We start from the raw sequence: 18,468 nt of genomic DNA, 5'->3' as shown, positions 1-18,468 counted from the left end.
TCCAGAAGTGCCGGACATTGTAGCTGATAATTATGCCATGCATATAATGTTTTCATCAACTTACACAAGTGAACCTTTTGTGTAAGGTTATCCATTACAGACACCACTAACTAGGGATGCACCGAATCCACTAGTTTGGATTCGGCCGAACCCCCGAATCCTTTGCGAGAGATTTGTCTGAATACCGAACCAAATCCTAATTTGCATATGCAAATTAGGGGTGGGAAGGGGAAAACATTTTTTACTTTTTACCTTGTTTTGTGACAAAAAGTCACTCAATTTCCCTCCCGCCCCTAATTTGCATATGCAAATTTGGAATTGGTTCGGCCAGGCAGAAGGACTTGGCCGAATCCCCAAATGAATCCTGGATTCGGTGCATCCCTACCACTAACATAATAAATTAAGTTATACTCTTTTTTTACACTGCTATACACTGCTGGCCATGGCATAGCTTAACATATTTGGCTGGTAGGCTCATATTCAAATAGATCTTTGTCTTTAATGCTATGAAACCTTGGAATAAATTGTGATGTGTCCTGTTAGTTCATTGTTAAGACACATTGCTCCTAGAGACATACTGGTCTCTGTTGTATTTTAGTTGGTCAACATGTGTGGATATTGATTGGCTGAGTGTACTTTTCTAAACATATTGACCCTTGTACTGAGCCTATGACTAGAGCCAACAACCTTTTGAAATAGACAGCATGCAAGTAGACATGCAATCTGTGAAATGCCAGTGTGATCTGCCGTGTTAGCTAATAGCCATCATGCATACTTCACACACTCTTCTATCAAAAGTATGATTAGTGAAAAAACTGTCAACTGATATTATCCTATGAGGCATGCCAAAGAGGACAAATTATTTCATTTTCAAAGATTTTTATATTCCCATTTAACTCTTCAAGGGAACCGACCCTCCTGAATCCACCCATATGAAAAAAAATCTCGTTCATATATTTCCTATTAAAAAGACTGCATGGTTTGAGAATATAGCTTTTTGTTATTCCCAGACTATTCCTTCTCTGTATATTTACATTTATAACAGTGGAAGCCACTATATTACCTGCCTGATCAAATGAATTTTTATTGTCCACAATTAGAGGCACATTTATCAAAGTTGGAATTTCGAATTCAAGTGAGTTTTTTTTTACAACTCCTTTAAATTCAAATAGACTCAAAATTTGATTGGGGGTTATTAAAAAAAAAATCGAATAACTAAAACTCGCACAAATTTTTCCGACTCGAAAACTCAAATCGAAATTAGACTAAACTTGGTTTAAGTTTTTTCTCAGAAACTCGCCAGGTTTTAGGTGGCGAATAATCAAATTCAAGTTCTTAAAGGGCCAGAGTATGATAAATCTCGAAATTCCAATTACAATTAAAACTTAAATCGAGTTTGGATAATTCACAATTGGAATTTGAGAGTTTTGACCATAAAAAAAGACTTCGAAAATTTTCAATCCGACCCTTAATAAATCTGCCCCTTAATGTCTTAAAAAAATACGGTAGTTCATCAGTTTTATGTGCAAATCATCATCATCATTTATTTATATAGCGCCGACGATACGCAGTGCTTTAATCTTTTCAAAGGAATGTTTAGGATATTTACCAAGTTGTGCTTCCATACTGTATTGTTAAAACAAAGTATAAAAATAGTGTCCCTTTGTTAGGAAAACATAAAAAAAAAATCTATTCACAAAAAATTCACATAAAATTTTTTCATGTTTTTATTTTTTTTATGTTTTTTTTATGTTTTCCTAAGTCCTGAGAGTGCGGACCTTATTTTGTATGATATTGTATCTAATTTTGGACACTGCACCCAGGCATATTTGAATCTTGTGACGTGAGTGCCAACACCTCCATGGACTGTGTATATATATATATATATATATATATATATATATATATATATATATATATATATATATATATATATATATATATATATATATATAAAATGGTGGATATGAGCCACACACCCTAAGTATAATCACAACCTGGGTGCTCATGCTTAGAGGGTAAATGCAGGATACGAAATGATGGCACTCGCAGGATTTTAGCAAAAACAGACAAAAAGTGTCAAAAAAAAGAAAAGGTTTATTTATCCAACGTTTCGATCCGAAACGTTGGATAAATAAACCTTTTCTTTTTTTGACACTTTTTGTCTGTTTTTGCTAAAATCCTGCGAGTGCCATCATTTCGTATCATATATATATAAATATATATATAAATATATATATATATATATATATATATATATATATATATATATATATATATATATATATATATATATATAGCAAATTTGGACACAGTGCACACGGACAACCAAAAAAGCAATGCCTGTGTGCTGGTTACATGAGTCAATAGTAATAAGCAAGAAAGAAAACCCGCACCGGTCTTTATACAAAAATAGAAAAACTTTTATTACTCAACGTTTTGGCTCGACCGCTGGAGCTGTCTTTTGTTCCTGAAGACGGCTCCAGCGGTCGAGCCGAAACGTTGAGTAATGAAAGTTTTTCTATTTTTGTATAAAGACCTGTTGGTGCGGTTTTTCTTTCTTGCTTTTATATATATATATATATATATATATATATATATATAGAGATATATATATATATATATATATATATATATATATATATATATATATATAGATATATATATATATATATATATATATATATGAATTAGCTTGTGCTTTTAGCTGCACCAACAGATGATGGAGCAAAGTAACTGTGATGGGCTACAATGCAAAGTCCACAAAGTCCAAAAAAAAGCACTAAGTTTGCCCAGTAGCAGTAACCCAAAGCAACCAATAAGTTGTTTGCTTTTAAACAGATGACCAGTAAATGCAGCCTTCTGGTTGTTATGGGTTACAGCATCTGGACAATCGTATGTCTTTTATTATATAACCCCTTTGTATAATAAAAATGAGCGATGTTGTCCTACTATGTGAGAATACTTTACTAAACATAAACTGCAAGCTGAAATTTAAAATCCCATTGCCTTTATGGTTCTAGCATAAAGGCACAAGTACCTTCTAAACTATTAACCAATACATGTTTTACAGGAAAATCTGTCCAAATATTTAAAATACAGCATCTTTCAAAGCTGCCTCCACAAGGCAGATATCTCTGATCCTATGAAATAGCTCTGATAGATCTACAACATTCTAGACAAACTTTACGTTTTATGGGGGATTTATTCCAAATAACATGTCTAAGTAACATCATTTCATGTGTTGTATGTTTGTGCATCATAATATTCTGGTTTCAAGCACAACACATTCCTAGCCACTAAGAGGAAAATAATCTTTTTACAGTAGAGTATGATATTAAAAAGACATTACTGTAGTACAGTTTGCTCTACAAATGTGTCACTACAAATAAGAAAAGTGCATGAGGGTCAATTTTACACACGGAAAGTTTTTTTTTCTCACTACGAACAAGCGTTTGCAGCAACTACATCAAGTCTCCACCAAGACATAAGCAAAATATAATTAAACCGATAATTAAAACTGGTGGAGAAGAAATCACAAATCATTTTGCACTAAATTACAAAATGAACACACGTAACATCGAAAAGATACAATGTTTCTAAAGCCCGCTGTTATGCAAGAAATATATAACAATGTAGTTAAACTTCCCTTTATTTGTGTTGGTACATTAAAGTCGTCAGGATGAAACTTGTTTCATATTCAGACATGTCTGGTTGTTAAGGAAAATAAATTTGCCGGTCTTCCTTTCCACCCCACAACTACAGTGATTCCATCAAGGTCACCACTGTTTTTACAACTATTTTTTATTTTACACACAAAATACAAACTATAACTGAAAGTCGTGAGCCCTTTACATTTCATTTTTTACAGGGTTCTGATTTGTGATTAAGACTTCACAAATATTATCCCCAGCTGGAATGTACACAGTGAAGGTGAGAGGCGTATCATGGCTCCTTGCTCCTCTGTATAACCTGCCTCTCTTTAGTCTGTATAGATTTCATACAAAAATAGAGGTTTCACTTGACATCCAAAAATCTACAAGTTTTAAGAAATAAATAAAAATATTGATGCCCACAGTATGACTGGAACAAAATAAAACAGCTTAAACCAAGACCATAAAACACTGCCTTGTAACTGAACACAGAGTTCCTCTCCTGGCACTTTTTTCAGTGCCTTAATGTGAGAAAGATTCCATTCATGCTATGGGCATTCCAAATTGCAATTTGTGTGAATTGCAAACTGAATATTATCTTCAACCACTATACGGTTTAATAGATATTTATCAAATCCTAGCAAAAATACAACATTTATATTTTGAAAATAAATATATACCATAAAAACATTTGAAAGGTTAATGTTTGTGGCAGTCTACCAAAGATATGTCTACGCACTATTTTCTGGATCTAGGAAGTTCTATTCTGTAGCAATTCAGTTTCAGTTCAGTTGGTTTCAGATAGTTCACCAGAAATAAAGACTTTTTCCAATTACTTTCTATTTATTATGTGTGCCTGTTTTTTCAAATATTTAAGTGTAAAGTTTAATTTTTCACTTAAACCGGCTCTGGAAGGAGAGGGTCGCAGACTCTGTAACTACTCTAAATAGATACATTAGTGGATACATTTGTAATCTTTGTCCCTGCTGAGCAGAATCCCTGAGTTTCATTACAGGCAGTTGTTAGAGTTGATACAATAGTTGCTAATACTCCAGAGATGCTGCTGAAATATGTATCAAATAAATCTAGCAAAATTGTAACGGATTAGATCCTGCTCCTGGATTACTGAGCTGCCAGACTGAAACACCAGAGACAGGGACATTAAACTTTTAACTTAGATTTTCAAAAAACTGTAAAAAAATAAATAATGGAAAGCTATTGAAATAAAGTATATTTATGGTGAACAATCTGATAAACAACTGAACTGAAAAAGTGTTTGGAAGGTGAACAACCCCTTTAAAGGCGACCTCCACCCAAAAACTCCTTTTTATATAATGAAAGAAAACATCATTCTTAGCAACTTTCCAGTATACACTCATTACAATGGTTATGAAAAGTTATTAGTAAATGTAATTGCAGTTGAACGCAGTGTTTGCATATCTCTTTCCGAGTCTCACTCTAAACAGTGTCGCAAAAATGATTTGTGCTCAAGGTCTTTTTCTGCTGGCCTGTGCTGTATTGTTTCAGGAGTCAGATCCGAAACAGAAGCAGCCAGACAGATGCCGCTTTCAATACCAAGTACATTAACATGGAACTTTAAAACCATTAAAAAATGTTTCAATTATTGTATATGAGAAGGTTGCCTAGAATGAATTATGTTAAATGTGGTCGACTGAACTGTTGGGTCAAGGTTGTCACTTCTGTAAAAGGTGGAACACTCGTTTGTGCTCAAATGCAGGCCGCCATCTTTAGATATACGTATAACTTTTATCTCTTCTGATACTGGCTTCAGTGAAGGCTCCTACTGATCTTGCTGCCAATAAACATCAGCTTATATCAAAAGGCAACAAGAATATGTAGACTCTGTGAAAATGGTACTTTTATGCTGGTGCCACAGATCTGACTTTTGCCAGCACTTAGAGGGTTAAACACCATTTATGAATTCACTGTTGTTTTCTGTATATTTAAGTCCTTACATTGTTACTCTCATCTTTAACTCTTGAGGAGAAAAAAAACATTGTTATGGTCCCAAGATTGACCGTAGAAACATGAAATAGTTTGCGTAGAGAATAACAAATCACTTGGTATACAAAACTATAGAACTTAGTGCAATAGCAATAAATCTCAACAAGTGTAATACTTGATGTGTTTCTTAAGACCGACTGCAATAAATAAAATATGAATTTCGGTCTAAGCACTTACATAAACAGTTAAATCTAGCGTCCTGAAACAATCTAGCTGAATAAGAATTCATGAAGGATTTCACACTGAAATTACCTCTGTTGTCAAATCTTAAACAATTCTTACATGTGCATTAAAAACAACAAAATGTGTTGAGGTAATACCATTGTCTATTATATACAGTAAAAAGGGTCTATTTGCTTAACTTATTCCAATGTCTTCTAAGCAGTGTTAAAATGTCTGCACTGCTTGTTTTGATTCCCTGCACAAACCACTCTGAATGTTACATAAGAGTTGCCACTAATTGGAGTGTTTTTCATCCAAGTACTTTAAATATTTACAAACACACTAACTGTATGCCAGAGAAATGATTTGCAAATGTTTTGTCGTCAGCGCATCCTTAATAAATACCAGTGTCAAACCATTTTAAGATAATAAGGATATTACCTTACTGAGCATTTTGAAGGTTCAATATAGACAATTTCTCAGCCTAAGCCAAACAGGCCTGTATTAAAAATGTGCTCTGCCGAATCTTTAGAAAAATCTTTTTTTTTTAACTGTTGCTCTTAACCCCCCCCCCATTTATGTAAAGAACCCTATAAACACACTACATTTCATTCCCTCTAATTGCTGCTTGTGTCTCAGGCTTACAGATAAAGAGGAGTTCATTATAGGCTGTGTAAATGGGAAGGGTCATTCTGCTCCTCCTCCGATTGTTTTCAATGTCACTGTTCTGCATCTATCAATTCAATAAATCACAGATTTGCTTAAATTCAAACAATAAGCATATTTCATTTTTAACCTAGGCCCAATTTATTGGGCTCATTTTGAACAGGGGTGTATATTGCCCCTTTAACCTTGCAGTGAGACATTTTAGCAGGACAGGAAGTGAAGTTTAACCAGACATAAAATAAGTAGAATAAACAGACACCCGCAACTGTACAATCTCATCCCTGTAAAAATGCAAGGGGATATTGGGTGTTGGGAGCCGGTCAATAACTATCCCCCAAAACAAACAGATTTCCCACAAGAGCAAAACGACATTGTTCACCTCAGAGTGGCTGATACAAATGGCAGTGTGTAATGTACTGCAAGGTCTGAACAAACAGTTCTCCAAATACCTGCTGATTAAATTAAAAAATAACCTTTTGGCACAAGCAGTATTAAATAAAGTCTTGCATAAGTTAGATTTCTATTTACATTCCATTTTCCAGTAACACACCCAGGCCTTAAACTGAGCAATCCTCCCTCCTGCACAACTACACCTAAAGCATTTGGCTTTTTGCCACTTGAACAGGGAGGCCTCGGTGCAGTTCTCTAATTTTGGGCTGGGTATCCTTTCTTCAGGAGCCTGAAAACCAAAACAGGTCCAGCCAGTTCATGTGTCTGGATAGAAGGGAGGGGCTGTGTAATGTGGTTCTCAGAGGCCAACTTGGGAGATCCTAATCCATTTTTATATCCTTCTAGGCATTTTGCTTTGTTACAAAACAACACAACCATTTGGAAATGGAGCCCCACTGTGAACATGTAAAGGCTGGTGTGTGTCACGAATCCAGACCTCAAGTAAACAACATTTTCTCTTCAGCTTTATTATGAGGAAACCATTACTTGCACTGTGACTTGTGCTTCCATACACAAATACTGGTTGGGTGCCATTGCTCCCTTATACATTTGGGTGGGTCTTCATTCTGAATATAGCTTATTTGTTCCTCCAGCTTTTCAAGCCATGAGCCCAAGGATGTCTAACCTATCCAGCCCCCCTTATTGCTGTACTACAGCTCCCAGCATGCACTGCCAATCTCTCCTGAAGGCTGGGAGGTGTAGCCCGACATCTGGAGGGTGACCTTGAATTTGAGAAAAGAACGTATATCCCATGTGTTTATGGGAAGTAAAACGGTATAAAGAGTCTTTTTTCCTCTGTTATGGTAATGGCCGCCATTACTGGGCCCTGGAAAGCAGTACTTAGCACAGTTCATGAGGTGACATGGATCTCAGAGACTAGGCGCTTTGCTGATTGGCTGAGCTAACAGCTATTATTTGACAGTGAGTTCCTGTTGCTCAGCAGCCCTGACTCTCTCCCGCCGCACCTTTAGCCCCTGGGGTAGATTTGGAGACCGCTATCTGGCAGCCGTTTGTCACATGGCTCAGGACTTTCTGCTTGAGTTGGGACACTTGTTCCCTCAGGAGGCTGGCGGTGGAGGCCAAGTCCGAGTTTTGCGACTTGAGCACTTTCACCTTCTCCTCCAGCCTGGCGATACGCTCCAGCTTTCTCTTGCGGCATTTGGAGGCGGCGATTCGGTTTCTCAGCCGCTTCCTCTCCGCTTTGATCCGCTCCTGGGTTTCCAGATCGATGGGGGAGAGTGTAAGAGGGGAACCAGATTCCCCGGTCCCCCCTGCGGATCCCCCAGATTGAGATGCTCCGGCCTGTGACACGTCTGGGACAGTCTGGGGTTCATCTAAAGGACCTCTCCCTGCGTGTAGGCGGCCCAGCCCTGGAAACTGCAGCTGCACGGCACCGGGGGACTGGTTACCGCTATATGGAGCCGGCTGGGGGATAGGGGGGCTGAGCTGCGCGCTCGCCGGGTTGAAGCTGCTGAGGTTGGTGTAGACGGGCACCTCCCCGGCCGGGAGCAGAGTCCGCGCCACCGGGTAGGAGGGAGATCCGGCAGCCAGGGCAGTCGGGGAGATAGGCGCACCGAGTAGCTGGTTCTGTTTGTGCAAGTCGGCCAGGGCCTTCACGAACCCGTCCGCGAATCCTTCCTGCTCCTGGGTAATAACCGGCTGACTCCGGTACAAGAAAGGGGGGATCTGGATTGCCGAGGGATCAGTACTGGCGGCGCTGGTTGCCTGGATAAGGAGCTGCTCTATCTCGGGCGGGGAAAGTTTGAGCAGGTTAAGGGCAGCGGAGGAGGCCGCGGCGCTACCAGACAGGAGAGACACATCCGCGCCGTTCGAGTTGCTGTTACTAGTGCTCCCCGCGGCCGCATTCGGCACAGCGACGACTCCAGCTCCTCCTTCCCCCACAGCTGCCACTGGGTTATTCCCCACCGCTGTCTCCCCGCTCCCTGGCATCAACTTGAGCACCTCTCCGGGGAAGCCTTGCTGGATCACTGCGGGAGATACCGCAGCCATATTTTTCTTCTTCAGGTTGCTTCCCTGAATAATGATGTTGGCACCCATCAGCTTGTGCTCCTGGTACCTGACTCCGGCCTCTCGGTGTGCCCCCTGCTGTTGCCCTGCGCTTGCGCTACTGCCGGGAGAGCCGCCGGCGCTGTAACCCGCCATGTGGGCAAAGTCGTGCAGGTGGAGGGCATCCTCGTGGTAGAAGGGGGGCTCGAGCTTGACATGGTCAGTGCTGGTCATCATCATAGTGTTCTCCTACTTGGCGAAGGGTTCAAGTAGTCGGAATGTACAACGGGATTTGCCTGACAACAGAGGTCGGCACAGATGTCAAGTGCAACAATATTACAGAGCCAGCTGTCTGTTCCTTATGTGTAATAATATACAGAGATAGGAGTATATAGCACCTTCCACCAAACAGGAAAACACAAAAAAAAGCTGTCTGTTCCTTATGTGGCTTCACCTGCAAAGATAAAGAGAACAGTGTCAGCTCCTTATGTCCCGGCACCTCGGCCAACAAGTCTAATTGTATAACTACACGCAGGCGCACGTTCCCCTGTAACTGTCAAACGGTTCATCGTACGGACTGTGTGATGATAAAAGAGAGGCTTTTTTTATTCTTTATTCGGCTAAATAACTAGGGCTCTCCAGATGTTACATCTCAGCAGCACCCGAAGCGTTTTTGTCGGGGCATCTAGACGTCCTCTAATTCCGTTAGCCCCTCATAGTGTATTCTATTAATAAGTAGGAAGCCCCTAGGACTAGTGTGACACGAGTAGGTAAGCGCTGTGATCCCACGCGTAAATGATTAGTGTGTGTGTGCGCAATAACGCGTATGAATGGGATCCCACGCGCGTCTGAGCAGCACCTTACCCCGCAGCGCCGTGGGATGGACGTGCAGATGCCTCGTGTCAGTGTGACGGAACACTGGTAGGGAAGCGCCAGGCACAGCTGAAGGGACCCGGTGCCTCTCAGAACAAGAAGATGAACAGCTCGGCTACCGCTTCCCGCTCTTCGCTCATTTGAATAAGTTGTCGCTTGTTTCTGCGGATTTTTTTTTTTTGGTGTCAAAGAACAGCAGCTGCACTTGGGGTTTTCATGTCGTTACTTAGCAAATGCGGCTAAATCGCTGCCTTCTTCCATTCGCCAAGGTATGAGAAGTCTGTGTCCCTCCCTGCGGCTGGCTTTCTTGCATTTCCTGAAACTCCTCCAACAGAGCTGATGTCAAACGTCTTCTGGCTCCTCCTTTAGTCGCGCTAAAACCACCATTGCTACTGCTGCTGCCTCGGCGTATTGTCATATATATGTGTATATAGATATATTGATTGGCTTGCTCTTTGTCCGCGGGTTTCCTATATACTCCCAGTGGTACGGTTAGTGTACAGAATGGCACATACGGGCACCGAGCCACCTCTAGCTCCCCCTCTCTCTGCCTGACACTCGCTCACTAGTGCTGACAGCAGCAGCAGCAAAAGGCAACGCAACAGATTTCAGCTCTGCCTCCCATTCGTTTCACTTAGTTTAGCACCTGCTGCCCTCCCATTAGCACCACTGGAATGTACCACAATACATCTTGACCTGTATGGCATTGGTAGCATCCTTTCCTCAGTGTAGTTACTACCTCCCCTGCCTCTCACTGATCGTGCGAATACTCCTGTAACTTAAAGCTTCCCTAATCTATATTCATTGCTAGGACCCCTTGAGCTGTTACTAGTGTGTCTTCCTAAAGCGACATGCACATGATCTGCAAAGTAAAACACTGAGCATCATTCTGATGCACCCTTGTTATATAGTGTAGCGAATCTAAACTGTGGGACTGACCCAACTTGGAAGAGTGTTAGGGGGAATTAGCCTTAAAGGGGTTGTTCACCTTTAAACACTTTTTTGTCAGTTCAGTTGGTATCAGAATGTTCACCAGAAATAAACACTTTTTTCAATTATTTTCTATTTTCTATGTGTGACTGGTTTTCTAATATTGTATTATAAAGTGTAAAGTGTAATTTTTCACCTTCTAAAGCAGCTCTGGGAGGGGAGTTGCCAACCCTGTAAACTGTTCTAAATTGATACATTCAGTTGATACGTTTCTTATCTTTGTCCCTGCTGAGCAGAATCTCTGGGTTTCATTACAGGCGGCTATTAGGGTTCAAGCACTCCAGCACCAATGCACTCGCAGCACTTCGATTTCTGAAGTCACCCGAAGTTTGCTTGTGAGGCAACTTCAGAAATCGAAGCGCTGCAAGTGCATTGGCGCTGGCGTTTTGTCATTATAGCAGGCAGGGGGAAGGCAGTTCAGCGAGATTCTCACCCCCTGCAGAAGAGGCGATTAGTCGGCAGGTGACTAGATCTCCCTGAATCTGCCCATCTACTTAAAGGGATACTGTCATGGGAAAAATTTTTTTTTCCAAAATGAATCAGTTAATAGTGCTGCTCCAGCAGAATTTTGCACTGAAATCCATTTCTCAAAAGAGCAAACATATTTTTTTATATTCAATTTTGATATCTGACATGGGGCTAGACATATTGTCAATTTCCCAGCTGCCCAAAGTCATGTGACTTGTGCTCTGATAAACTTCAATCACTCTTTACTGCTGTACTGCAAGTTGGAGTGATATCACCCCCTCCCTTCCCCCCCCCAGCAGCCAAACAAAAGAACAATGGGAGGGTAACCAGATAACAGCTCCCTAACACAAGATAACAGCTGCCTGGTAGATCTAAGAACAACACTCAATAATTAAAACCCATGTCCCACTGAGACACATTCAATTACATTGAGAAGGAAAAACAGCAGCCTGCCAGAAAGCATTTCTCTCCTAAAGTGCAGGCACAAGTCACATGACCAGGGGCAGCTGGGAAATTGACAAAATGTCTAGCCCCATGTCAGATTTCAAAATTGAATATAAAAAAATCTGTTTGCTCTTTTGAGAAATGAATTTCAGGGCAGAATTCTGCTGGAGTAGCACTATTAAAAAAAAACATGTTTTCCAATGACAGAATCCCTTTAAACTATTGATACAATAGTTGCTAATACTCCAGAGATGCTGCTGAGAAATGTATCAACTAAATGTTGCAAAATTGTAACAGTTCAGAATCTGCCCTTGAATTACTGAGCTGCCAGACTGAAACACAAGAGACAGGAACAATAGAATCTAAACTTAGGTTTCGGGAAAAATGGAAAGTAATTGAAAAAAGTCTTGATTTCTGGGGAACACAAATTGAACTGAATAAAGTGTTTGGAAGGTGGTTCACGTTTAAGTTAACTTTTAGTATGCCATGGCATAACCAATTCTTAGTAACTTTTCAATTGGTCTTAATTGTTTTTTTAATTATTTGCCTTTTTCTTGTGACTCTTTCTAGGTTTAAAATACGTAATTCCAGTCTATTATTCAAGTCAATGCATGGTTGCTAGCTTTCAAGTAGGGGCCTTCCAAAAAACAAATGCTCTGTAAAGCTACAAATGTATTGTTATTGTTACTTTTTATTACTCAATTTTCTATTCATCTCCTCTCCTATTCATATTCCAGTAACTTGTTGAAATCATTGCATGGTTACTAGGGTAATTAGAACCCTAGCAACCAGATTGCTAAAATTGCAAACTGGAGAGCTGCTAAATAACTAAAAAAAAACAAATAAAAAATCATACTAAAAGTTAACTCAAAAGTGAACAGTGGTAATGTGTGGGTCAAGAGACCCTCACCCAAATCAACCCAAACCCGCCTGCCTCCTCCCCTCTATATATAGACCTGCACCAACCCTCCCCATCTATGATGTCATAAAAGGGGAGGAGCGAGTGCAATAGTATAAAAAAGAAAGTTTGATGCCAGCACAGGCATGGAAAATGGTTCACCTGTTAGTATAAACTGATATTGGCTGGACAGAATTGTCAGTCTATAGACTTGGGTTGCCATCTTAATGTACAGAATCCATTATCCAGAAAGCTCTGTAATAATAAAACCGTACCTTGTACTTGATCATAACTAAGCTGCATGAATCCGTATTGTAGGCAACATTCAATACCTGTATAACCTTTCAGTGTGCCTCTGGGTTGAAGGATTATACACCAGCATTTTGGGTTTACAGTGTTGGCACACCCACGGTTTTAATCTTTATACACATCTCGGTTAACTAGACATTTAATCAATGGATACAAATGTTAATGGGGGTTGTTCACCTTCCAAACACTTTTTCAGTTTAGTTGGTTTCAGATAATACGCCAGAAATAATTGCTTTCTATTATATTCCTGTTTTAAGTGTTTAAGAACAGCATCTGAGTAATCCAGGTGTAGAATCTGTGAGATGTTAATTTGCTACATTAGTTGATACATTTCTCAGCTGCAATCTGTGGTATATTAGCAACTATTGTATCAATTCTAACCGCTGCTTTTAAAAAAAAACTCAGGGATTCTGCTCAGCAGGGCCAAAGATAAGAAATCAAATAATGTATCGATTTAAAACAGTGTAGAGGAGTCAGTGACCCCCTTCCCAGAGCTGCTCTAGGCACACACGAAAAGGGGAAAAAAGAAAGTTTCAACTTCAATATTGCGAAAATGGTAAAATAATAGAAAGCAATTGAAAAAAGTCTATATTTCTGGTGAACTATCCGAAGGTAGCTAAACTGAAAAAAAATATTTTCAAAGTTTTGTTTTTTTCAGATCATATGAGCAGAGAGGTGCAAAGGTATGAGTCTCTTTAGGATTCATACTACATTTTCTCCATTTTTAATATTTCATTGATAGTTTGATGGCAAATTCTGCATTTTTAAGATGAGCTAACTGTAAAGGGCACCTGTTGGGAAAAAAGGGGTGGGCTAATAGAGCCCGCACTCCGGTTGAACGGTTGAAGGTAGCAGTATTTTTTTAAAATTGCCCCCCCCGCCAGCGCATTCACATTGGGAGGGAGCTCCTGGTACAAGAGGCCATGTTGGGGCACACGCATGTACATAATGAGTGAATGCCGCGACTTGCTCATTATGCGCATGTTGTCAGAAGCACATTATGAGATTTTTGGCCAGATATCGGTCGGGGAGGCCCGTTGGGACTCCCCATAGAATGGCAGATAAACTGTTGAATTGGTCTAAAATTAAACCTGCCCATGTATGGCCATTTTAAATTATGCTTTCCTGATCCTCAGATGTCCAGATCCCTGCTTGGCCAGGGCTTTGCCAGCTCACTGTCTATGGTCCACTCAGGGTCTGTGGTCCCTGGCCACATGTGAATCATATAAGCAGCGCCGATCTGCGCCTTTATGCCGCCTGAGGCGGCCTTCCGTTGCTGCCCCGACCCCTCCTCACGGCGCTCACATTTTCTGCGCAGGAGGGGGTCGGGGCGCTGCACGACGCTAGTGCAGAGAGCGCAATTGCACTCTCTGCACTAGAAGAGCCGAATTTCCGGGTTGAAAACCGGAAATTCGGCTCTTAGTTACCAGGAGGGGCGCTGCCGCCTGAGGCGAGTGTCTCAACTCGCCTCATTGGTGGAGCGCCCCTGCATATAAGTTGCAGGCAGGGAAGCCAGGTTATATGCATTTCTGCCCATGCCTCTTCCCTTTGGGTTATTTGCATGACGTTGATGGCTGGTTGGCTGGTGTGTTTCATCAGGTTGGATCAAAGACGTGTAAATTAACCCCAGAGTAGACTGAGGTCTATAAAAGATTTTTGGTCCATAGTACTCCATTTGCACAAGCCTGCCATTTTTCCTCCAATGTGGTTCAGACAGAGGGAGGCTGTAGTTTATCAAATATTAGGCAGTTGTTTGGTGCCAAATTAACAATGTCACTCTGCATTTAGCTGAAACTCTAAGGGCTAAACTACACTGGAGATTTTGTAGGATGTGGTTGGATCAACTGAACACATCATGTCACATGCAATTGCACTTGTCTAAAAATAAATGAATCGATGTAAACATCTGTTGTGCACACCACATGAAAGATTTGCCTTCTAACATGAAGAGAACTCTGCTTTATTTGTCTTTGTTTAGCACGTTTTATTTCTTTCCTGTGTGAACAGAGCCACACAGCTCAATGTGCACTACTTTTAAAAGAAGTATAAACCAGCAAGGCACCTGAAACCTATTTATTATTTTACTGGCATTGGTTTCACAAAGTAAAATAGATTGTTCATTATTTATTAGGGATGCACCAAATCCACTATTTTGGATTTGGCCAAACCCCTGAATCCTTCGTGAAAGATTCGGCCAAATACCGAACCAAATCCTTATTTGCATATGCAAATTAGGGGTGGGAAGGGGAAAACTTTTTACCTTCCTTGTTTTGTCACAGTCACGTGATTTCCCTCCCCGCCCCTAATTTGCATATGTAAATTAGGATTAGGATTCGGTTCAGACGGCAGAAGGATTCGGCCGGATCCGAATCCTGCTGAAAAAGGAAGAATCCTGAACCGAATCCTGGATTCGGTGCATCCCTATTATTTATTCACGGAGAATAAAGCTACTAGAAGAGCACATCTGAACTGTAGCTGGGATATGTCCAGCATTCACCTTGGTCTTGTATCTAGAACTCAGTGTGTAAAGTTTGGTCTGTTGGAGCTCCCATCAACAAGGACACATTCTGCCAAAATAAGACTTTCTGCAAAGAATGCTGTTTTGAACTGAGCTCCTGTTCAGGATATATCATGTGGAATGCTTGGGACCTGATGTTTTTTCAAAATGGGATTTTTCTGTAATTTGAAACACTAAAATCTGATAAAAAATATTTAAACATTAAACAAACCAAATGGGATTGTTTTGCCACCAATATGGATTCATGTAGCTTAGTTACCATCAAGCACAAGGTACTTTTTATAATTACAGAAAAAAAGAAAACCAGTTTTTAAAATTAGAATTATTTGCTTAGAATAGGCTCTATGGACTTCACAGGGCTTTCTGGATAACCAGTTTCCAGATAAGGGATGACATACATGTATTTGAAACCCAATGCACAATCATTTATGTTTTATGGGGGGAAAACAAAGCAAAATTTAACTTTCTCTAAAAGAAATGTAGTTCACATGGTAGATGTGATTTAAACATCTTGGATATGGTCACAGAGGTAGTTCAGCTAAAGTAAAACATGTTTTGCATACACCTATTTCTAGAAGTACCTGAACTAGTGACCTGTGGGCACAGTGCACCCTCCAGTTCTCCTTACCATAACATAGTCTCTCCTAGCAGCATTGCTGCTCTGACAACCTCCCAACAGGCCCCAGTAGGGTATTCTTGTGCTTATTCACTTTTAAGTGTTCATAGTACTCTCAGGCTGACTTATCAAAGATTGAATTGAAAACCCCATTAAGGGGTAGATTTACTAAGGTTTGAATTCAAATTTTTGTGTCTGGATTTTTGGTAAAGACTCACAATTTTGATTTATAAATTCCCCAGCTCAAATTGATACTTGAATTCTAATGTGAGATTTATTACAGTCAGACCCATAAAAAATTCGACTACAACTATTCTCCACCTAAAACCTGCCTGAGTTCATGTAGAAGTCAATAGTGGAGGTCCCTTGAACTATTTGAAGATGTTAATAGTAGTGATAAGCAAAAGTTTTGCCAAGTTTCGCTGTGAAAATGATGCCCCATAGACTCCAATGGGAGAAAAAAAATGTTGCGGGTCAAAAAAAAGTTTTCGGGTCGGGACTATTCGATCGAATTTTAGATGTTTTCATTTTGTTTATAAATAAGATACCATTCGAATTGTGAATACAATCTAATTTATTAGAGATTAAAAAAATTCACGTTAAATTTGACCTTTGATAAATAACCCCCTTAATCTATGTTGGAATTTTTAAAAGATCAATCCAACTAGGCTATCAAATTTTTCAGTCACTGCATCCAAAACTGATGTTTAGCACTGTCAAGCATTCAGGAATTCAGGGATTTTCCAACCGCAACTTTGCACAAAATGGCAAAAAGTCACAATTTGCTGATTTGCGTGATTTAACAAAAGAACCATCACTAAAAATAGAATTGGTAAATTATTTGTAAAACCTGATGCAATGCTATTGAAGTCAATGTAAAGTGCCTCTTCAAAATTTTTTCAATTACAGTTCATGAATTTTCCTGCAATTTGTTTTTGCAGTTTTGCAGAGTTGGTCTGAGCCACCAGGGTACCTGGTTATATCCCAGTGGGCACTTGTCTTGGTGGGGGCCTGCTGTAGGGCCAGAACTTCTGTTTGGCTCTTTTAATATTTAAACACTGGGGGTGCAGCTTGTTTTCATTTGCAGCTCTATTGAATGGCTGCATTCTTTGTCCTACAGGTACCTGCCGGAACACACAGCTCTTAAAGGAGAAAAAAAACCCTACCCCCACCCCACATAGACCCCCCTCCCTCCTCCCCCACAGCCTGGTAACCAATCAGTGGAAACCAAAAGAGCTAAAAAGCAGGAAGTAGTGTTCTGGCTATTATGCTAGAAATCTAGTCACTCCAGCCTTTATACATTACATTGTTGGCTTACTAACTATGAACCAGATTCAATTTGGTGATTAAAAAGGTATCTCATGGTTTATAAGGTGAAAACTTATGGATGAGGAAAAAAAAACTTTTCTCCAAATTCAGTTCCAGTTTTTTCCCATAAATTTCAACAGAGTTTTCACATGATAAACGGTGAGATAAGTTGAATCCCAAATTAAATCTCGTCCACGAGTTTTCATGTGATAAACCTTTTTTTCACTGAATTGAATCTGGTCTTTTATAGGAAACATTTTCTATTTCGTACAGCATATTTACCCAGTTTTTATTTTCTTACTGAACAATTCCTTACCATAGAAATCATCAGTTTGAACTCCTGTCCTGACTCATTCACTGACTTAACAGAGCTTCCACAGCAGTTCAGATGAAAAGATTTCCATAGTAATACCTTTAGTAAGGAAGGAGACAAATCGCTTCACTGAAACCCCCAATATTGGCAATAACAAATACTGTATGGTCAATATGGGATAAAAATGATCATTATATTTAGAAAAAGACCCATTATTGGAGCTCCCCATAGATCTGCAGTGGTCCCTGTCCATGTTTTATATAAAAAGAGGTGGATGTGAAGCACACTAGGAAGGGGATAACCAACCACCAGCCTGTATGTACACAAGCAAAGGCAGGCTTTAGTTCAGCATCGTTGCTGATTGGATCCTATTCCACAGACTGGAAAAGAAGGCAGCAGGAAGTGGAACAGATGACCAGGACTAGTAGGGGTTTTGGAGAAATTTTAAATAAATTAACCCAAAAAGCATATTTTCTTAGCATATTCCTTCTATATTTAGAAAAGTATAATGCACTGGCAAATTCTTGTTCTTCCACACAATATGTCCCCTTTAAGAGAAATGTACTCCAACAGCGATGGGGAGCACTGTATTTATATTAAATCAGAGGTCAAACTTGGGAAGGGGTCAATGAGGGTTGAAACAAGACTGTAGTTGTGGTCATGGGATTGAAGGAGGAAGCTGATATACGCATGGGCTAATGGAATGGCTTGTGAAATTAGAGAGTATAAATGAGAGACTAGCATAAGGTGGATAGGGAGATAGAATGG

At 40.0% G+C, this 18,468-nt stretch overlaps 1 protein-coding gene across 1 annotated transcript; it reads right to left on the bottom strand.

Moving 5' to 3' along the window:
* Positions 1-2,949: 2,949 nt before the first annotated feature.
* LOC108713478 (transcription factor jun-D) lies at positions 2,950-10,776 on the bottom strand. Its single transcript, XM_018257048.2, has 2 exons — positions 9,828-10,776; positions 2,950-9,417 (listed from the first exon to the last, which is right to left on the bottom strand). The coding sequence occupies exon 2, from the start codon at positions 9,201-9,203 to the stop codon at positions 7,893-7,895; it is 1,311 nt and encodes a 436-aa protein (XP_018112537.1). The 5' UTR covers positions 9,204-9,417; positions 9,828-10,776; the 3' UTR covers positions 2,950-7,892.
* Positions 10,777-18,468: the final 7,692 nt, after the last annotated feature.

This window comes from Xenopus laevis, chromosome 1L (assembly GCF_017654675.1).
Source record: "Xenopus laevis strain J_2021 chromosome 1L, Xenopus_laevis_v10.1, whole genome shotgun sequence".
Classification (NCBI taxonomy): Eukaryota; Metazoa; Chordata; class Amphibia; order Anura; family Pipidae; genus Xenopus; species Xenopus laevis.
This window is presented reverse-complemented; position numbering and strand designations above follow the sequence as displayed.